The 22,958-nt window shown below is 42.6% G+C and overlaps 1 protein-coding gene across 13 annotated transcripts in view; it reads left to right on the top strand.

The window, feature by feature from the left end:
- Positions 1 to 22,958, top strand: part of CELF2 (CUGBP Elav-like family member 2) — a 556,236-nt gene that overhangs the window by 238,669 nt on the left and 294,609 nt on the right. For 2 of the 13 annotated variants that reach the window (XM_048219340.2, XM_048219342.2), the window contains exon 1: positions 21,393 to 21,651. The exons of 6 other annotated variants lie outside the window; for them this stretch is intronic. In XM_048219340.2, the coding sequence (XP_048075297.1) occupies positions 21,578 to 21,651 (74 nt within the window). In that variant the 5' untranslated portion in view covers positions 21,393 to 21,577. Of the gene's footprint in view, positions 1 to 21,368; positions 21,652 to 22,958 lie in introns of those variants that run through there. 5 more of the 13 variants (XM_026478622.4, XM_048219338.2, XM_026478625.4 and 2 more) reach the window with 4 other exon arrangements.

The raw sequence follows: 22,958 nt of genomic DNA, 5'->3' as shown, positions 1-22,958 counted from the left end.
GAGCTGTGAATGTGTTGTGGGGGTTTCAGGAACACTTTCCCGAACCATCTGAGTTTCTCTTTTATCGCTGCCGTAGGGTCATGCAGATCCCCATCTTGGCCTCACTTACCTGTGAGGAAGACTTGTCTGCTCCCCCCATAACCTTCTTTATACTTGTGTCATTTACTCCTTAGGATCCCCTAAGATCAAAACCACTAAGCAAGAGGGATTCCCCAAGTGCCCCAAATTCTACATGTCCATTGAGGATTCATGGGCAAGAGTCAAGTGACAGGACCTCTCCAACATGACTGTTTGAACAGGCAGAAAGACAGCTCTGTGTGCATGGGTCTGTGTTAAACATAGCAATAATAAACTCGGCCCATGTTCCATGCAAATATTAATGCCTAACTTAAGTAGAGTCACCCGTGGCCTTCTCAAGATTTCCCATCTGCCCATGAGTGGTCCTTGACAAGACATTAGGCTGAAAATCACTGCTCAACTGTAAACATGTTGTTTGCTAAGTCATAAGAGTTTATGAACCCAAGTTGGTTATTTGACCAACTAGGTAGCCCATGTGTTCCATGGGAATCCGTTTGCTTTCTTCGGCTTCTCTTCAGCAGACCTTTCGCTACCAACACAGAAACAGTTGTCCAGACACACTTCCTGGAGTCTGTCTTTATAGCCTCTTCCCTTTATAACAAGCAGTCATCCTTACTCTTTATGATACCTCTTAAATTTATCTAGTGCATATTTTCAAGTGGCTTCTTGGAGCTCTAAGTACTTTATGGTTTATTATTTATATCTACTTATTGATAAATATCACACTTTATCATTTTAAGGGGCTTTCCAATTATTCTTGCTAATTACTCAGCCCCATGCCCCACTCATCCCAGTAAACCTCTCCATTTTGAATCGAGTAAGTAGTCCCACGGCTTGTAGAAGGATTGTTTGTTTAGAACTTGAGGGCCTTGGGCTTGTTCCTGGGATAGTGGCCTCCTGTTCTGAAGTCCGACTTGGTGGTAACAGTTGAGCGCTCCGTGACAGGAACTCATGTTACACGAATCCTCGGGTTACCGTCAGACCCTTCCTTTACCGGCGCTGCCAGGGTTTACTTTAAACCACCTGTCAGTTTTATGTTGCAAGTAGTGATTTGTGATACCCATGTCCTTTTGGCTCTGGAGGGTTTTCCCCTCGAGGCAAAAGAGAGCCCAGAGTCGGAGAGAACAGGATTGCTCCGTAGTCCCCTCATTCCGGCTCCTGCCTCTGGTGCTGCTCTGGGCTCGCCCCGGTGGGCAAACTTCACTACTTGGCCTCCATTTTGCCCATAGAGACCCTTCCCCGGAAGCTGGTGACACTGATCAGAGAAACTCTGTGTCTTCTGCTTGAGCCCAGCTCTGGATAGATAGAAATGTATCCATTCACACACACAGGTGGCGACATTATTGAGCCCCTCCTATGCGTCACTCACTGAACATACTAGAAATCCATTTCTTGTAGATCTCGGTCATTGCTTCATATATACTTCATGCATTCTCTGTGTGTTCTTTTTGTCTTTCATAGCAATGTGATTTCTTAATTAAATCTGGCAGTTCTTTTTATCTGCTGTGGTTTGAATGTTTGTGTTCCCCAAATTCATTTATTGAAATCCTAATGCCCAATGTGATGGTATTAGGGGATGGGGTCTTTGGAAAGTGATGAGGTCATGAGGGTAGAGCCTTCAGGCATGGGTTAGTGTTCTTATAACAGAGAACCCCCCCAACCCCGAGGTCCTCTGCTCCGTTCACCATGTGAGGATGCAGCAAGAAGGTGCCAGCTATGAAAATGAAGAGGACCCACCCTACCATGTGACCACACTGGCATCTTGACTTGACAGCATCTGGAACTGCGAGAAATTTCCATTAGTTATAAATCACCCAGTCTATAGTTTTTTGTTTTAGCAGCCCAAATGGACTAAGACAGTCTCTAAAACTAGCAGCTAAAATATTAAAGAGATTTAATATCCTTAGTGCCTCCGTATTCCAAGATTGTTGTTTTTGGATGGGAAGCTAAGAGTTGGGCTAGATTTTGGTATTGTCCCATCCTTCATCAAAGAGGGACTCTGTATTGCCTAGCCCTACATCTCTAGCACACGTCATATTGGACATTTCCACTGAGACACTCTTTTCTACTTACCTTTGCAATGTCAATGTCAAAGTGCAAAGATAAGGTGTAGAAGCCAGAAAAAAACTGGAGTTGTTAATGTTGCATTTAGAAATTCAGCTTTTAATTCTAGAAATTACCTATAACATAAATAGATGCACATATAATTTGCCTTTGAGAAAATTTTGGGGAAGCTCAAATCTAGAAAGGTCAAGCAATCTGGCTGATTCTCAGCTCACTCCCATATTCCCACATTGCAGGCATTTTTCAGTTTTCCCTCCCCAAGTTTGCATTATTAGCTAAAATGTTAATTTATATTGTTACAAACATATAGAGAGGGTATAGAGGGCATTGAGATAAACTAAGTTTTTGTTGCTGTTCTTTGCCAATTACTGCTACAATCTTCTTGAAAAATTTTCCCTGTAAACCAAATTTAGTAATAATCAGCGTTGCTAAAAATCAACTCTTGTAGATGACCTCAAAAAAAAAAAAAAAAAAAAAAAACCATCCCCCAAAGTGCTTAGTCTGTCTAGTTTCTACTCAATCTTCATTTGAAATAAAGTTTTGAAAGGAATCAGTAAATACTAGTAGCCAAACATATCCTTTTAATCAATTTTTCATTAATTTAATTTCTATCCTCTATGTTTATTACCATTGCATTAGAAAAGCATAAGGTTTGGGGTGCCTGGGTGGCTCAGTTGGTTAAGTGTCTGCCTCTTGATTTCAGCTCAGGTCATGATCTCAGGGTCGTGGGATAGAGCCCCATGCTGAGCACAGAGTCTGCTTGAGAGTCTCTCTCTCCCTCTGCCCCTCCCCCACTCATGCTCTCTACATAAATAAATCTTTAAAAAAAAAAAGGCATAAGGTTCGTTGCACTAAACACTCCCTAAAAGCCATGCCTGGCTCGGGCATGCTGCAAACCCCTGGCCACAGTAGAAACACTGGATCACACTGTGGAGCGATGGGAAGATGTGGGCCCAGGGGTTGGTTTAGACTGAATTCCCACACTCAGTCATTATTGCACCTTCTGTGGACAAGCTGCTCGGTCTTTCTACATGTGAACTTTTTCAACTGAGAAGGTAATGATACCAGGTCCTTCTGCCCCTGCAGTGTTGTTATGGGGATTGAAGGAGCTGCTAAATGTGAAAAGGTCCTGAAATTTAAAACATGGCAACATGTAAGGAATTCTCAGTGATGTCAGCTACGCCAACTGAATGAGTGAAATAGAATAAAAAAAGAGTTGTTGTGGGTTTTTCCCCACATATTTGTTAAGGAAACTACATAAAGGAATTGTAAAAATGAAATGGTCCTTCCCCCAAAGTTCCAATAGTTAAAAATAAATTTATTCCTTTATTTAACAAATATTTATTAAGTACTAGCTATGGGAAAGTTATCCTATTGGGTGGATTAAAAAAGTGCAGAGGGGCGCCTGGGTGGCACAGTCGTTAAGCGTCTGCCTTTGGCTCAGGGCATGATCCCAGCGTTCTGGGATCGAGCCCCGCATCAGGCTCCTCCGCTGGGAGCCTGCTTCTTCCTCTCCCACTCCCCCTGCCTGTGTTCCCTCTCTCGCTGGCTGTCTCTCTCTGTCAAATAAATAAATAAAATCTTAAAAAAAAAAAGTGCAGAGATTAATCCCCACGGATGTAGAGTCAAAGACTTACCACATAATATGTAAATGTTAGAAATAGGACATCTTTCTGTTCACTCACCTTTATAACCCCAACTTCAGCACACACAACTCATAGGTATAAGACCCTCAATCTGTTTGTCTTAGTGGAGTTTGGACAAGTCCTAAAGTCTTCCTACCTCAATAGCTGTCTCATTATTTGTAGGTCCCTAGACGAAAAAGGGAGTGGAGAAAATATAAATATTTAATGGTTTGATTCACTTCCATTCTTTACTACTGTGGATCCATAATTCATTTCCCTGTAGGAATAGATGCATGTTCTGCAGCACTGGCTTCTGATGCTAAGAATCTATTTATGGATAAGCAAGTGCATGATTGTTATACATTAGTGCTTGCCTCATAGTTTAGCCCCCGTTAGATATTGTATACAAGTATTCAACAAGGTGCGTGTAGAAGGAACATACTTTAATATAATGAAGACCGTATATGACAAGGCCACAGCTAACATGGTACTCAGTAGTGAAAAGTGAAAAGCTTTTCCAGTAAGATCAGGAACAAGACAAGGATGCCCACTCTCACCACCTCCATGCAACATAGTACAGGAAGTCCTAGCCAGAGCAGTTAGTCAAGAAAAAAGAAATAAAAGGCATCCAAAATGGAAAGGAAAAAGTAAGACTGTCACTATTTGCAGATGACATGATATCATATAAGGAAAACATGCGAGTCCACCAAAAATTCTGTTAGAACTAATGAGTGAATTCAGTGAAGCTGCAGGATACAAAATCAATATACAGGAATATGTTGTGTTTTTAGACACTGATGAACTATCTGAAAGAGAAATTAAGAAAACAATTTCATTTACAATTGCATCAAAAAGAATAAATTACCAGGAATAAATTTAACCGAGGAAGTGAAAGAGCTGTATACTGAAAACTGTAAGACAATGACGAAATTGGAGAAGAGACATAAATAAATGGAAAGATATGCCATGTTCATGGTTTGGAAGAATTAGTATCGTAAAAATGTCCAAACTGCCCCCCAACATCTACAGATTCAAGGAAATCCCTGTCAAAAGTTCAGTGGCATTTTTCACAGAAGTAGAACAAACATTCCTAAAATTTATATGTAACCACAGAGGACACCAAATAAACCAAGCAATTTTGAGAAAGAAGTACAAAGCTGGAGGCATCACACTTCCCAATTTCAAACTATATTACAAGCTGTAGTAATCAAAACAGTGTGGCATTGTCCTAAAAACAGACACATAGATTAATGGAACAGAACAGAGAACCGATGGGGCACCTGGGTGGCTCGGTCCGTTAAGAGTCTGCCTTCAGCTCAGGTCATGATCCCAGGGTCCTGGGATCGAGCGCCACATCAGGCTCCCTGCTCAGCAGGGGCCTGCTTCTCATTCTCTCTGCCACTCCCCCTGCTTGTACACACTCTCTGTGTCATTCTCTCTCTCTCTCTCTCAAATAAATAAATAAAATCCTTAAAAAAAAAAGAACAGAGAACCCATTAATAAACCACACTTATATGATTAATTAATTGGTGACAAAGGAACAAAGAATGTACAATGGGGAAAGGAGTCTCTTCAATAAATGGCGCTGGGAAAACTGGAAGCCACATGTAAAAGAATGAAACTGGACTCCTATTTTATACCATACCTCAAAATTAACTCAAAATGGATTAAAGACTTGAATATAAGACCTGAAACCATAGAACTCCTAGAAGAAAACATAGGCAATACGTTCATTGACATTAGTCTTGGTGATGATTTTTTTGGATCTGACACCAAAAGCTAAGGCAAAAAAAGCAAAAATCAGTAAGTGGAACTACACCAAACTAAAAAGTTTCTGTATAGCAAAGGAACCATCAACAAAACGCAAAAGCAAAGTACTGAATAGGAGAAAATATTTGCAAATCATGTATTTGATAAGGGAGTCAATATCCAAAATATAAAAAGAACTCCTACAACTCTATAGCGAAAAAAAAAACTCTGAATAGGTATTTTTCCAAAGAAGACATACAGAAGACCAGCGGGTACATGAAAGGACGCTCGACATCAAAAATCGCCAGAGAAATGCAAATCGAAACCATAATATCACTTCCTACCTGTCAAATTGGCTATTATCAAAAAGATAATAAATAACAAGTATTGGCGAGGATGTAGAGAAAAGGGAACCCTTGCACACTGTTGGTGGGAAAGTAAATTGGTGCAGCCACTGAGGAAAACAATATGGATGTTTCTCAATAAAAGAAAAAAAATAGAACTACCATATGATCCAGCAATTCCACTTCTGGGTATTTATCCAAAGAAAATGAAAACACGAACTCAAACAGGTGTATGCACCCCCATGTTCATTGCAGCATAATGTACAATATCCAAGCCATGGAAACAACCTTAGTGGCCATCAATGGATGGATGGATAAAGAACACACACACACACACACACACGCGCGCGCGCGCGCGCGCGCTTTGAAATATTATTCAGCCATTAAAAAGAATAAAATTTTGCCATTTGCAGGAACAAGGATGGACCTTACTGGCATTATGCTAAGTGTAGCAAGTCAGAGAGAAGACAAATACCATATGATTTCACTTATATGTGGAATTTAAAAAATAATCTGAACTCATAAATACAGAGAACAGAGGGGAAGGTGGGCAAAATTGGTGAGGGGAGTAAAAAAGTACAAAATTCCGGTTATCAAATAAATCATTAAATGTACAGCATGGTGAATGTAGTTAATAATACTGTATTTCATATTTAAAAGTTGCTAAGAGGGGCGCCTGGGTGGCTCAGTCATTAAGCGCCTGCCTTCGGCTCAGGGCGTGATCCCAGAGTCCTGGGATCAAGCCCCGCATCAGGCTCCTCCACGGGAAGCCTGCTTCTTCCTCTCCCACTCCCCCTGCTTGTGTTCCCTCTCTCGCTGGCTGTCTCTCTCTTTGTTGAATAAATAAATAAAATCTTTAAAAATAAATAAATAAATAAATAAATAAATAAATAGAAGTTACTAAGAGAATAAGTCTTAAAAGTTCTCATTACCAAAAAGAAATTTTGTAACTAAGTATGGTGATGGATGATAGCCAGACTTATTGCAATGATCATTTTGCAGTATATACAAATATCAAATCATTATGTTGTACACCTGAAACTAATATTATGTGTCAGTTATACCCCAATAAAATTGTTTTTAAAAATTTTTAAAGAAATTTATGAAAATATTAAGAAAAGAGCTTTGTGTCTGAGCAGCACAGTTTCACGTTTTTCTAATAGACAAAACGCTGGTTGATGTCAGACCATTCATTCCACCTTTTATTAATATTTACACCGACAGGAGGCACCTGGATAGCTCAGTCAGTTAAGCATCGGACTCTTGATTTTGGCTCAGGTCAAGATCTCAGGGTTGTGAGATCCAGCCGGCTTTGGGCTCCACCCCCTCTTGGAGCCTGCTTGAGATTCTCTCTCTCCCTCTCCCACCTGCCCCTCCTCCCACTTGCTCTCTCACCCCTAAAAAAAATAAAAATAAATATTTGCACCAACGGGACACACCCAGTTTCATTAAATGATCTTCAGGTGCTTTAAACAAATTTGCATTTGTTGCCCCCCATTTAAGAGTGGGGGTCAAAGAGAGCCACGGAAAGGCTAAATGACTTCTGCCTCCACAACTCGCTAGAGGAATGGCTCCAACTCTTTCTTTCCCTCTGAAGTCTCTCTGGTTCCACACTCATTTATGTGATGCTTATCGTGCTTCTAAGGAACATCTCAGGTTTTATATAATATCTTTCTTTGGCAAGGTAATTCATTTTCGTATATTCACTCTATAACGGCCACGTGCTATAATGAAGGAGGGAAATGTAAGAATATGACTGTTTTGGGGACAAACATTTCATCATTTGACCTTTGTTGAATTATTCATCATGTTGTCTCCCTGTCATCTAGAAATAGGGATGGTGACTGCTATCAGTCACCGCTGTTTATTGTCCTCAGTGCCTTGATAAACTAAGCGAGATTATTGTGCAGTAGATTGAAGAACCCTCAACACCTTCCACAACATCTCCATTTCCCTAGCTATGGGCCAAGACTAAGTTCAGAGGTCACAGATCTAGCAAGATATCAGGTTGTATTCCAGATCCTCAATTAGCAGAGAGACAGAGCTCGCCATTATTTTCCCCACCCTGCTATTATCCCCACGGATGTTGTAACTTCCGGTGATTACTGAGGTGTGCTAATGGAGGATAGGGACCTACTTTGAGGCTTGGAGGTGAAGAATCCAGTGTTCAGTGATCCAGCTGTGTTTCGGGCCGTGCCCTGAATTGTTCCATCCAAACTGAGAGCATTCTTGGCTTCCTGTGAGCACAGAGGAATGATGCCTTAGTTTGCACTTTGGGACAACTGACCGTTCTGGCCATTGCATCTCGTCTTTTCTCTCTGTGTTTAACCTGCTGTTTTACTTGGCTAATCTGCATGGAATTCTTCTAATCCCAATAACCAGAAGTATAACGCGTATTGCCCTGGCTGACTCTATCTGCTAAGCCTGTTGAGTATAATGAAGCAGGGAAGCTGATTTTTCTTATTTTGGAAAAGACCATTTAAGTGGTCTTTTGAGGATGATACTCTGGTGTCAACTAGGACTTCGATATGACCAAACAATCTTTGCATTGCATTGCCTGCCTCCCGTAGATCTCCTGCTTCAGGTGAACTATGCTCTGATCTGCAAGAGCTCTGGTGCGCACAGAGTTAAAATATTTCCAAGTCCCCCAATCTCTATCTTCTGCATCCCTGACCCAGGGTGGGGCTAAGGGTCTTGACCTTGTCACTCTTCCTGAGGACAAGAGCAAAGGAATAGATGAACCCAACTGTGAATTCAGTGTCCCAGAAAAGAGAAGCAAAAATCCTTTTTCGCCCACTGACCTATCCAAATCCTCTGGTAGTCCCCCGCGACGCTGTCTGATAGTTGCTAGCCAAAAGCAAATGTGGCATTGGCTTTGCTATGATATGTATAAGAAAAAGGTAAATGAGTTACTTATTTTTCCTTCCAATTTTTTAAGATGGTAATTAGAAGAACTAACACCAGGCAGGCTTGAGTGAATGCAGACAAGACCCCTATAGGCAGCCCAGTGTATTAATGTAAAAATATGCCTAGACAACATAACTTGTCAGAGAGGATTATTTCTACTTAGTGAATCTGCAGGAGCCCCTTTGCTCCACCATTCAGAATTTGGCTAGAGAAGAGAGTGGGGAAAGAGAGAGAGAGAGAGAGGGAAAGAGAGAGAGAGAGGGAGCGCATTAGGGAACAGCTCCTGTGGTATTGATGTTTGAGCGCACTTCTGAACGGGCTTTTGTTGAGACTATCAGTGTATCAGTGTAGAAAGCATGCGCTGTCCCAAATCCGCTGTTACTATGAGAAATGAGGAGCTGCTTTTAAGGTATGTTGTTGTGTCCTTTGTTTTTAATGTGTGCTTTTCTAGTTTCTAGAGCTGGCTGAGACAATAATCATGCTCGGCATCAAGTAGCTTCCTTATCTTAGAGGGGAAAAAAAAAAAGAATCTAAAGAGAGAGAGAGAGAGAGAGGGAAACGAAATCGAGACCAAGGACTGGGAGAAAGGGAGCCAGCGAGAGAAAGGAAAAGGACTGCCCAGTGCGAGTTATATTTGCACTCGTTGCCTTTTGAAAGCATACCATGTATTTGTTCCCTGCTATTTGTGAGTGGCCAGTGGATAATTTTAAAGGCTCTGAATCTGGCTCTTGGTTTGTCTTTGCCTTTGCAATGTCTAAGCCTCTCATTATCATGCACTCTGCACGGAATAATCACCGAAAAAGGAGCTAAGGAGACTCCATATTAGACTTGCGTTCCAAATACCGCTCTAATCTGGACTTAGCCTACCTAAATAGTCCTTCTGTGTTACCAGGTTTGGATCACTTTATCCTGTTTGCCAAAATGTGTACCTGTTTATAGACCTCTGTTCATGCATGGCGTCCTGGGTCCCTCTGTATTGAAAGCAAATATTTGTTTCTTGCATCTGTGTTAGGGTTCGATCACATACCAAGAATGAGCCACCACTGACCTTTTGGGAAGCAGAGAAAGAATTATGATAGAATTGGCATCCTGCTTTGAAAAATGTAGTCTTTTGTTTATTTGCTAGCAGACATTGTAGCACTGAATACATCTTTGGGTCTGACAATGGGACCGGTTGAACAATGGAGCTGTCAAACTAGCTTAATGCATGTCTGGGGCTTTTTTTTTTTTTCTTTCTCAACACCCTTTTTTATCTGCTTTAATCTTGTTTGTATAGACTCTACAGAATGAAGAGCTTTTAGAACTGCTTGTTTGTGGTTTTTGTGCTTTTAAAAAATTTAATATCTCCCATTCATAAAGCTTTCTGCATTTTGCAGCTATGTTGGTTGGATTAAGTTAGAGATTTATTGCTTACCTCTCTGTTAACTACAGAAAGCAATGTATTGATTGAGACTGCTTGTAATACCATTATCATTCTGGCAAATACCTTGTTATCAGACATGCCTCTACAGTGTTTAATGCTGGGGGATTTTAAATTTGCCTATTTGGTGAACTCCTGGAACACAGCAGGAAAGAGAAGTTAAGGGGGATATTTCTAATATTTAAGTAAATTGTAATTTCTAGCCTCTATCTCCTCTTTTGGCATCCAGGTAGATAGACAGTTTTGAAATTCAAGGACACATGAGAACTTTTGCCCTTAGAATTTTGGTCATAAACGATTGTTCCATAGCCTATTTAAGTTATTAAGTTAAAGGTCTCTGTGGAACATATTGATTTTTGATGTACGGTTATGTGCTCATGAAATGCATTTTTATATGCAGGGCAAACATTTCTCATGTCTTCAGAAATCTTGCATTTTATAACAGAAGCGTTGGCTTCTAAGGTGAAAACAGAGTTCAAAAAGAGAAAACGGGAAAATCTGTTTCAAACTTCTCAAATACTGAAACCATTCTTATTCTTATGCTCAATGTCAAAGAACTGGTCCCAGAATATTCAGTGGTTGTTGATTTACATGAAAATTATCTTACTAAGGTTGGTTTCTTTAAAGAATTTATCTTATCCAGCACTTTAGTGTCGGGCTTAATTGGTTGTTCATGCCAAGCAAAATATTGAAAAATATTAGTAAATTTATAAAGGAAGATTCAGGACCTAAGTTTTAAACACAGAAGGGAAATCATTTTAAATGGCAAAAAAATATTTTTTTTTAATATTTAATTACAAATATTTCCTCTTGAATTGTACTGTGGTTCAAGCATCATCCCTAGATGCTCTCAGTAAATAAGGCACAAAATGCATTCCTTATAAAAACACAAGTTAGGGGAACATTATTTTTTAGAGTTTGGACAAGCATTTTACTTCTTTTAACTTAAGTTTAAATGTTATGAAATATCTAGTTCAGAACTATTAAAATTAATGTTTCAGGCTAAATAAATTGCATTCTCAAGTATAAATTTTCTGTTGACAGTATATTCAGAGCCTGGGTGGACCCAAAAGGTATCTGTAGTATAATAATATTTCAAAAGTTATCCATTGTGAATAGAGTGGATTTTAAATGCATACTTATTATGTTCTCTTACTTCCAATGGGATCTGAACTGCTCATTCCACCGGGCATGCCAATAATTGCTTTTAGGATGAGCTCATAAAAGGTAATTGGCGAAGCTTTATATCTGAAGCCCACTGTTACCAGGACACCTAGATTCTGCTTTCATGGGAAATTTTTATTCCAAACAAAGGCTGCAAAGCAATTTTTTTGTGATTTGGGGGAAAAGTAGTCCTCTGTGCTCCCTAGCTGCTTGTCAGTAGCACACTGAAATAAAGAAATAACTTGGAAGCCTCCATGTTGAATTTTTGACTATATTACAATTATTTACCTGTGATCCATTCACTTTCATCCCTGCGTGGTCATAATTAGGTCCAAGAACAAGGGAGATCCTTTCTTACTTTGCTTCTCCTGTGGCTTGATTGATCATCAGCTTTCAGAATTCGGGGACCCCCATTCCAGTGTCCAGCATGCAGATATCTTTTCCTTTAGCCTGATGGGGATGGCGTGAGGTTGCCTGAAGTTGACAAACTTGTCTGCATCTAATTCCACAGCAGTAAGAAGATATGTAATCTGTGTCCTGTCATTAGCCTCCGTGTGTGATGATCCCCCTTCCATAGTGACCTAAACAAGTGTCAAAGTAAATTTTAGTTCTAAGCCGCGACTTGCAGGAAAGGAATAGCAAAAGATTCAAACTGGGAAAATGGCTTCTTTCAATAGAGTAACGATTGTACCCAGAGTCCCTTCACACACGAGCCTTGGAATACTCACATAGACGTGCTCAGCAGACCACAGCCTGAGATCTGTACTCTCCGTGTATTAATACTCTCTTATTTGTTCAAATGAAACCTCACATTTTTGTTTCTTTTCTAACATAGGAGTGTGTGCAATTGCAAAAATACCCCTTTGGAGCTGCAAAACAAAAGAGAGCATTTGATTAATATTCATAACTAGAACTTTATGGCAAGTGCAGATTGTGCTTGAATACCTAGGAAACCATTCAAAGAGTGACTCAATACCAATTATTGTCATCAGGGGGGTTAATTAGGTGAAAATGTGGCTGATGGAAAGTTCATTGCGCCCCGCCCTGGAAACACCCAGGACAGGTAAAATGCACAAGGAGGAGGGATGTGTGGGAACGGTGGTTCCGAATTTAAGGGGCCAGAATTTGTAGATGAAAACCATACCGTGAGCTGGTATAACCCCGGCAGTGGGGAAATAAGAAATGCCCAACTTCATTTCTCGTAGGGAGAGGTCTGTAAAGTCGTTAACAGAACGCAGTCCGTTCATCGGCGCGTTCCCAGCTCCGTAGCATTTCTCAGCATCTTTTCCAGCAGAAGCAAGTACGGTCTGTTCCGGTGCAGTAATGCCTCGGTTCATCTTTATCAGCCTTCCCTGAATTTCTCTCCACACTTTGGTAATTCCGGGGGCGGGGGAGGTGAGTGGAGAGGGGCGGGTTTCTCCTTTCATAAAACGGTTGCTTCTCTGATGCTTATTGGCGTTGGGAGTTTTTCTGAACTCACAGGGACTTCTGGTCTGTAGGCAAGACGAAGCAGTGGTTTGGAGAGGACTGAAATCCGTGGCATTTTACTGAACTGACATTGGGAAGAGGGTGTCAGAGGAAGGAAAGCTTATGCGGCTTTAATGTGTTGCCCGTTAAGAAGTGAAATGAAGTGTTGTGGAGCTGAAGCACCTTTCCAATCACATGGTAGCAGATGGGGGTGACCCGGAAGCTAGACATACATGTGAGTGTGTGTGTGTGTGTGTGTGTGAGAGAGAGAGAGACAGAGAGAGAGAGAACCTCCACTCAACCCAGAAATGTGCTGGTTAACCCTGATTTGGGACGAGGTACCCTTTGTTCCCACACACAGCCTTCTGCTTCATGACCATCATTAGGGATTATTGTGCCCAGGTATGCTTATCAGCTCTGTAGCTTTTTTTTTTTCTGGCTGTGACTGATCTCAGCACATTTTCTTGGATGTCAAGACCATCACAGTTAACAGGAAATGGCGTCTGTGGGGGAGAAGATGCCACCAGCCCGAGCGACATGTAGTACCGGGGAGGCTGGAGCTGCCGCCTCAGCCCACTCCAAGCTGACCCGCCCATGACCGGCTGCTTCGGATCCTGGTGAATCACTGGAGTTTATAAAGCAGAACTTGCCAGCATGCCCTCAGAGAAAAATAAAAACTAGCATTTTCCCAGAAAATTATTCAGCTCGACAGACTTTGTTGTCTTGGTCAAGGAAGGCTCGAGGTTGAAAGTTAGAACCATGATACACGTACGACATCGTGGCTTTTTAAATCCCTGTCTTAAGAAAGCTTGCAGCTGCGATGGGTAGAAAGTCCGTGCTGGATTTATCGTGGACGGCGCTGCTGGCTTCTGGCTGGTGTGCGAGGGGACTGGGAGGGGCACAGCTGCGACCTGTGCAGAAACCGGGCAGATACTACCCGCCCTCCTGTAAAGCCGCCCAGCCCCGTCACGCCAGGGCTGCAGGCCGGGCTACGTCCTGAACTTGATCATGTCTTGCTTCTTGAATAGCTTGGTCGGGAACCCCAGCCCCCTTTTGGACTCTGAACTGGCTTACCCGTTCATTCAGAGATGATCTAGGAAGCATCTCTGAAATGGAAACTCTCGGAATTGGTGGTAAGAGTTGGTGGGGGCGGCAGTTAGGGTTCATGTGGCCCTTCTCTTTGGAAACTGACCTGATGAAAAGGGATAGAGACCTCACCCCAAGCCCCAGGATGCTCAGTGCCTGCTCTCTGCAAACCATAGCCTTCCCCTTCCCTCTGGGGTAGGCTGCTGGCCTTCCAAGTGGAAGGTGTCAGTGCAACTTTAATGCTACAAGAACAATAGGATTAGAACTGGCTTTCTCTTTTCCTTTCTACCTGCCAGTTCCAGGTTTAAACAAAGATTGGGTTGGCGGGGTTGGGTGGTGTGTGGGGGGGGTATGATTATGATTGGACGTAAGGAATAAAACCAACATGTCTCAACCACCTATGCCTGACACTACATTAGGTGGGTTTCTTAAATTCTATATGATTTAATCCTCACAGACATCCAAGAGTTGCAGGGAGTTACGTTATTACCATTGTAAAGACGAAAAACTGAGACAGAGAAAGGTAAAGTAATAGGCCTGCAGACACACAGCTCGAACTCAGGACTCAGCCAAACTCCTTCCCTGCCAACTTGAAAGCATAACTACTGAATATCTGACACTTCAAAGTCGTCTCTTCCTCTGATGCTACATTTCCACCGTGGCCTGTGGTTTGTACATGCCTCTGAGTGTTGCTACTGAAAAAGCGGTACTGTAAGAAAAGAAAGATAATGAATATGGAAGGAAAAATCGCAGTTGTGTTTGCTTCTGGCTTCTAACGACTCCCCTTACATCCTCACTCGTCTGCCTTCTAGTTCATGAGGTCTTGCAATTACAGCATCCTTTGCCTCACTTTTCTCAGGCTTTAAGCTGTGCAATGGGAATAGGTGTTGGCAGGAAAAAGAATTTTAAAGCATTATGAAGTCGAAATGTAACTTTTTGTCTGTAAGAGGGGCCAAAAGATGTCCTATTGCAATCATAACCAATCAAGGCATAGATATAGATATAGATATAGATATAGATATAGATATCTATATATATTGTGCTCGAGATGAGGCATAGTCTCAGCCATCCAGAAACTCGCCACAGTCATGAAACAGAGAGAGAAGAGCAAGTAGAAAGGTATCAGGGTGTGATGCAGAGGACTGGGAGTTGAACTGGCCTGAAGGGTGGGTGAGTGAGGAAGAGAAAGCAGGTTCCCTGTTATGAAAACAAAGCAGAACAAAATCCTTAGCTTCCCCTCCTTTCTTTCCCAGACCCAAAGTCTTTCACACCTCTCCTGCTCCCTACCTTTGCCATATTCCTATGAAATAGTGCAGACGTACCTACTAGCCTCCAAGGAGTATGGGGACTGAGTTATGGGGTAACATGATAGTTTATACTCAGCAGCGGAGATAAGATAGAACACATTCCACTTAGCTTGGGAAGATAGCTACACCACGTTTCCATGAAGATTTTAGGTAGTTCTTTTAAGCAGAAGAAAAAAATTGTTTTTTGCCCCTAATGTACTTCAGGGGAATTAGAATCAAAAGCAAATTTAAATAAAAAGTCATTTGGGATTTTCAAAAACCTCTATCATAAGCTAAAAATGGCTAGAGATTTGAACCATATTATAGGGAAAAAATAAATTTCCTGTACTCAAAACCTTAATGTATTTTCAACCTACATGTCATTTTAATAGCTTTGTTATATAATTGCTGTAGTAATAATTAGGTTAACACATTGCACCTCTTGTTTGAGGATCACGGCAGATTTTGATTTTTCAGCCATTCATCCCTACGAGGAAATGATGGCCACACATATGACAAAGGTCTAGCTGATGAATCAGTAAATTAAATGACATGTTCCCAGCGTCAATCAACTCTTTCACAGAATCAAATGCAGAATCAAGCAGGTTTGGTTCTTAAATCTTCTCATCTTTTTCTCTTAGTTGAAAAGTAGCATTTGCCTTAAAGAGTCTGGCCTGCACGCACTCTATCAGGCGGCTTCTGATCCTGGTAACCAACGCTCTTTGAAGGCAATCCGTCATCATTGTGGGTAAAGTGGATTCATGTGTTTGTTTTTTACAGAAACCCAAGATTTTGCTCTCTTAATCTTCACTCTTCTTCAAGATGTATTTGTTTAGGAAAAAAGAGAGAGACATTTAGGCAAATGGGGCTGTCATACCTCCTGAGATTGCCTCTCAAGTTGAGATTTTGATTGTCGCCAAGATCTCTCAGATCAGCCCCACCCCAAGGCTTGAGACTCCCGTTTCCTTGTTTCCTTTCCTCCCCCCCACCCGTTGCTGCTCTGTCTCTCTCTCTCTGGACCTCATGTCTGCCCCACTGCTGTACCCACGCAGCTGTTGCTGTTCAGCTGTTGCATTTCATCAAGCAGAAGTTTCTTCTTTTTTAATGGCTCAACACGTGACAGTAAGATGAGAACTTGTGGCCAATCGGGGAAAACCTTTTGCGGGGGTTGGGAGGGGGGTGTTGGAGGGCAGATTGCCAGAGAATTAAACGCCTCATTCTGACAGGTATCAATGTGGTTCCTGCCGCCAGGCTGGCACCAGATAAGGGCACCTGGTGCAGTTTGACCCATCTCGGGATCTTCGAGAGGCCAATGGAACGTTCCTTCAGAGGTTTTCACTGCATGCCTTTGTGGGCAAAGCACCACACTAGACCTTTTTCTTCTGCCTACTGTTTCTCCATTCTTCCCCATGCTCATCTCCTGTGTCCTCACTTCATGGGACACAGACTTGCATCCTCCCCCTCCCACCCTCTGGTAATGTCTGGAAAGGAATCCCATGGCTCACTCCAGAGACAGCTGTTCCCAGTTCAGAAACGAGCTTTGGTCAAGGCGAGGCAAACTTGATTTCTTGTGCAGATAAGCAACCAGCCACAACTGTCTTCACTTTGGTAGTCACCTGCCTCAGACGTGCAGCTGTAGGGGGAAGCTTCTGGCATTGCCTGGCTGCCATCTGAGAGAGAAGTCTAAGAGGGGGAACAAAAAGAAGGCAGCAGCAGTGTCATGGAGAAAGGCAAAGGGAAGGGCAAGTTAGAGAGGGAAGTGATGAGCTGGTTGGTCTCTGGGTCTGACAGACCCACAGTGTTAGCCTTTCATCCCCTTGGAATGGAAGCTTCTGGAAACTCTAGAGGGGCCTCTCATTTCGGAGCACGAAGGTATGTATACAAAGAACCCTCTTCATTTTGAGGGCCTCTTCAGAAGGAAGATAAATTCACCATTATGTAGTTTTGCTCTATTAAAAACAGATTCAGAAAAACACAAGATTGCAAAAAGCCAGTAGCAGCTGTTCTCAAGGGAGAGTGACTACTTAAAATTCCCGTAAAAATGTAAAATAAGACTTTAATAACTACTTCATCTTTATTGGCATTTAATTTTACTTAAGTCATTTTAGGAATGTGACAAAGTCAGCATTCCAGAAGCTTTCGATTGAAAATAGGGGTGTGTGTGTGGGGGGGGTGGTGAATAATGAAGTGATCGTTTTAAATTTATAATTGGCAATATAAGTATTTTTTAAGGGATACCTTTATGGGATGAAGAAAAGATATATTTAAATGTATCACTTAAGGATCTGTTTGGGTTTTTTTAAGCACATAAAAAACACCATTGTTTATTTTTGCAAGTTGCTAATGAAACTGGAGTAAGCCAAGAACAAACACATGGCCACAAAGTCAGATACTCTCTCAGGTACTTAAAATTCATGTGGATTTCAGATTTATTGGCTAGAAATGATGGGAAATCCCCTTATAGGGCCTGTATTTCTTGCTCCAAATGGCTCTGAGCACATTAGGCTTTTCTTTCTTTCTTTCTTTCTTTCTTTTTTTTTTTAAGCCAAAACAGCTATGTTAATAAAATTTGAATTTGAAAATGTGATAGGGGAAAGATGTTTTGGACTCCAGTTTGTAATGGTGAGCCAGAAGTGAGGGGTGGGGGAAAGACCCTTTTGTGAAGGAGGCTTTTTGAGTTGATGGAACAGTACTGATACAGCTGTGATAACCTAGCTGGTAGTCTTAAGAGATTGCAATGTGTGACGCTGTGTACAGGAACACTTAAAAAATGGAAACTTGTCATTAAATATACAAGGTTGTCTGTAGGGGAAAAAATGTTTGCATATAAACACTAATCACCATATATCAAGCACCCGTCTCTTAGTTATGGTTATAAACTTTGTGCAAAAATGTTGAAAGCTCCATAATCAAGGAACTGTATTCTGGTTCATTGATTGAGTGGGGTGACAGGGATAGGATTCTTCTGGTTCTCTCAGTGTATACTCTGTGGACAAATGCATTTTATTAGCACGCTGTTTCTATTGAGAGTTTTGTGGGTTGGGTTTTTTGTTGTTGTTGTTTTTAATGCCAGTGATAATTCAGTGCTCAAACAATGACCATTGGAGAAAACTCAGTTTGAGATGAGGCATGGGGGCGGGGGGGGGAGCAGCTTGCTGAAACAGCACAGTGCACCCCATTGCCTTGGAAGGCCTCCTATAAAATGAGGTCATTCAGAAACTTTCCCTTGAAGTGCTTCCAATTCTTGAATTGCCTTTTGTTTGGGAAATGAATAGCAAGTTGATTAAAAAAAAAAAGACAATTAGGGAAGGTAGGGGGATGGGCCTAGGGAAGAGCTTAAGGTTTTTCTACAATGAAGCAAAAACTATGAGGAGTCTTCATTGTTCCCAACAGAACCGTCCCCAGTGATGGCGGCACACAGTGGTGTCACCAACCAGGTCAAGTCCACGAGAGGGGCCCCGCTGACGGCCTCATCCCGTTTCAGTGCCGTTGATAAGATCCCTGGCTATGAAATAGCTCCATTGAACCCGATGTTCAACAGCGGCCCAGTGGAGCTGTCTGCCAAGTAACACCAACTGCCAAAACATGATACCTGATGGCTCATTACTGCATGAAAATTAAAAAAGGGGCCCCATTGAGTTGTTTTTAGATTTCGTTTTTTTCCTTCTGCCAAAGCAGTGAAACAAGAAATTTACGCTTTTCATCAGGTGGTATTTGGTTGGGTGTTTTTGTTTTGTTTTCGTTTTTAGACTGGAGAGCTTTTGAAATTGGTATTTTTTAGGAGGGCTATTGCGCATGTGCTATGATCATGGAAACAACACCCTATGGGGTGTGTGTGTGTGTGTGTGTGTGTGTGTGTATTTTGTTTCTCTTTGGCACCTACATCAAGTACTTGTACAATCACTGTATTATTGATGCATTTGGCAGCCAAACTATTTAAACTCAGCTACACTCCATAGCCCTTCCTTGGTTCAGATCGTCAGGGTATCCCATGTAAGAGTGAGTTTTCTTTTTGTATTTGACCCTGCTTTTGCTTCTAACTTTAAATGGCAAAAGCAAATGTGCTTTGAAAACTCGGGTACGCTGTAGTTGTTAAATAAGGCAATAACCTATGCACTTGTACTTCTTTCTCTGTGGCCCTACTTACATACTACTTCACCCTCCTCATAGTATGATTAAAAGCTGCTCTGAATCCACTATTGCCTCAGGGGATTTGAGGCTAGAATTTAACAAACTGCTGAGAAGGCTTAAGTCAGTAAGAGGGCTTCCCTACAGCTTCTCCCAACTAATTCACATGCAATTAAAGAGAAAATAAATATTTCAGAAGTGTACATTTTAATGAAGCTTTTTCTACCTTATAGAATGGAGATATGTAGCTTTATTCCACAGCCGATTTGGAAATACTTCTCTCTTTGATTAATGCGGTTGTGTTTTGCTTCTGCTCTGGAGGACAGTTCTGTTCATTCTTAAAATAAATGTTATACAGTCAGCTCATTATATACATTTGGGATTTATATAAATAATATATGAAAACCAAGAACTGACAAGGTTGGTCTCATTTATCCAGTTAATTACTTTATTAAGATTATTGAAAGACCAACAAAATTCTTATAATTTCAAAGGCAGCCTGTAGTAGCAGGGATAGGGAATAAATGGAAATTAGTAGTACTATCAGGAAAAGTTTGGGTATGTTGAATCTAAGAATTCATTTGATTGCATCTGTTTTTCAATTCCTTATGAACCTAGATCTTGTTTCTCAGAAGGGCAATATTTTCAACTGAAGGTTAGTCCTAGCCCTACATTGGTCTTGGAATTAGAACTATCGTGGTCAAAGCCAGATATATTGTTCACCTGAAGACGGAAATCAAGTCCATTAAGTACCTATGGACTTAATTGAATACTCCAGGCCTGTTACTTCATAGGGCTCAATCCATCAAGCCTGGATTTAAAATTGGTATATAAATACTTATTTTCCTTCATAATCTCAAAAGATGGTCAGTTCTCACATCACACAAGAAGTTGGTGAGAAAAGATCTCTTCTCCATATTATGGTGTCTGATACATCTCACACCTGATGTATTTGACTACTCACGTGACTTACTTGTTTAACCCCCTGGCAACCTGACTACCTCGCCAGGTGTGATGTCATTACAAACTAAAAGTGATTACTGAAAAGAGGCAAACTGTAAACTTCTGGTATGCAACTAATGATGCTGGTTTAGCACATGAGATAGAAGTTTTATGTACTTGTGACATTGTGGAAAGTTTGGTTTCATCTTAATAACCGAACAACAAAACAATGACAACAGTGAATGAGAATGTCACCATTTACTTACCTTTCAAGAATTTTGCAAATCACTTGGGAAAATTAAACTCCCTGCTTTTCTATTCATTTGTGAGATTTTCGCCATTTTTCTCAAGCCCTATTAGTAAATAGTCACAAATGTTAAACGGGTGTTTAAGCTTCTTGTCGACTATGTTATAGATATCACAGCTTTTCAATAAAGTCACCGTTGGTTTTTGGTCGTTTTATTAAATACTGGAAAATGACAGATTTGATTTCTTCTTAAAAGAAAACGTGATTACTGCGATTCACATTTTCAACCCCTTATCCGAACTTCTGCGTTTTCGAGAGGATACAAAGGAAATGTAATTGTGTGGAGATTGAGTCCTCTTTGTCCTTAAAGCATTGAGATAAGTCCCTAAATGTCACTCGGGCCATTTATCTGATATTTACTTGGGCTAACCCGCGAATGCTCTATCAGTTATTATTGTTAGTTCATACCCTGGTGAGCAGATCGCACAGAAGAGCGTTGCAGCAAACACTCGTGAGGGTGCCGTTTCTCTTCGGCTTGGGAGTTGGTTTTGCCCGGCATGTGAACTAGGCTTTGGCAATACAGTGGCACTAAATCTACTACAGTGGTTATTCGGGCCTCGTGCCAGGCGCCGTGGAAATAGGGAATTGAGTGGAACTGGACCGAGTCAACGTGGTGAACTAGTTTGCGTTTCTGGAGGCTGGGGACCCTAGGAAAGTCTGGCTATTTTTAAAGCTGGTGAGCTCAGCTTCCCCAGCCGCCGGCCTCGGGCGGGTCCCTCCCTCCGGGGGCCGGGCGGGCGGGCCCGCAGGGGTTAAGCGGCGGCGCGGCGGGCGCAGAGCTCCGCCTCCGCTCGCCGCACCTGGCGCTCCGCAGACCGTCGCCGGGGCGCTGGATTTCGGAGGGGATTGGCGGAGAGCGGGAGGGGAGAGAATGTGACAAGTGCCGGCTCGGGCGGCCGCCGCCGGGAGGCCGCGCGCACCTGTCCCTGCCCGTCTCGCGCCGCCCGCGGCCGCTCGGACGCGCGCACAGCCGCCCCCCGCCGCCCGAGCGCAGAGCGCGCGCCGAGAACATGACTTCTGCCTTCAAGCTGGATTTCCTCCCGGACATGATGGTCGAGGGCCGCCTGCTAGTTCCCGACAGAATGTGAGTGTGAGCCCCCGGGGCACGCGTGGCAGCTCTCCCCACGCCCTGGGCCGGGCGGCTGCCCCCAGCTCTCCTTCCCGGAGCCCCGAGGAGGGCGAGAGCGGGCGGGCGGCGCTCCTCCGCCCCGCGAACGCGGCGGCGGCTCGGGATCGGCCGCCTCCCCTGGGTTTCGGAGGCGGCGCTGGGCGCGGGGAGCCGGGCGAGTGTCCGGACGTGCCGAGCCGTGCGGGGATTGGGGTCGGGGTGGGGACCGGGGTCGGGGCGGGGACCGGCAGGCTGGGCGTGGGTGCCAGGCGGGGACCGGCGAGTGGGGACCGGCGAGCGGGGGACCAGGTGAGGACCGGCGAGCCTGACGCGGGGTCCGGGGGTCCGGCCGGCGGGGACCGGCGAGCGGGGCGCGGCGTCCCGGGGCGGGGTGTGCGCGTGCCCGCTCGTGTCATTTGAAATGCGGGTCTGATGGAGCTCTCGTGGCCCATTTAGGGATCCCTTCTTACCAAATTACCCGCTCCTTTGACTTACATTTGCGAAGATTCCTTTACGGTGGTGGGAGAGTGGAAGCAGAGAAGAGGAAAAAAAAAAAAAAAAAGAGGGGGGAGGGGGTGGATAATTATAAAGCATTAAAATAGCCCGGTGTACTCTGTTGCAGAAATTAGAGGTAATTTTTACGTAATCATGGTGGTTTGTCTGATATGCGGTCTATAATTTAATAATTAATGTGATTCTGGTGGTTTTACATGTCGTCAAACTAGGGTGGAGAGTTTATTGGGAGAAGTAAAGAGCTGGGATTTCTGAGGAAAGTATATCTAATTTTTATCTGGCTCGTTAGTCTTGACGGGAAAGTTTCTCTTATCAGCTCAGGCGCTATGGAGTCAATAACATCCACTCGTATTCAGTCGTGTTATGAAAAAGAAACCTAAAGGGATTGCCAGAGACGGTCTGAAAGGTCTGTGTCCATTTTAGACTTGGAATGTATAAAATTCTCTCTTACCAGGCAAGACATCTGCTAGTGAATCTGGGCTGCAGTTAATCTAGTGGGAAAAAAAGGACTGTTATCCTTGGTGAGAGTACATATAAAATGTTTCCTCTTCTACCCACTATACGATTTCACATCCATATTCTTTCTGGCACCTTACTGTACCCTTTGCAATTTGTAGGCCGTTCAGAGCTTTATGATCCATTTCTCTGGCAACTAACTTTCCCCTACGGTGCTAGGTTCATTTTCTAGCATGTTAAATGTTATGAGTTTGAGAGATTTTTGAGAAACTCCGGAGCGGCCAATTATTTGAGCTCCTAGGATTAAAAAAAAA

The sequence above is a fragment of the Ursus arctos genome, unplaced genomic scaffold, assembly GCF_023065955.2.
Source record: "Ursus arctos isolate Adak ecotype North America unplaced genomic scaffold, UrsArc2.0 scaffold_30, whole genome shotgun sequence".
NCBI classification, from domain to species: Eukaryota; Metazoa; Chordata; class Mammalia; order Carnivora; family Ursidae; genus Ursus; species Ursus arctos.
Note: the sequence above shows the minus strand (reverse complement) of the source record. Positions and strands in the feature narration are given on the sequence as shown.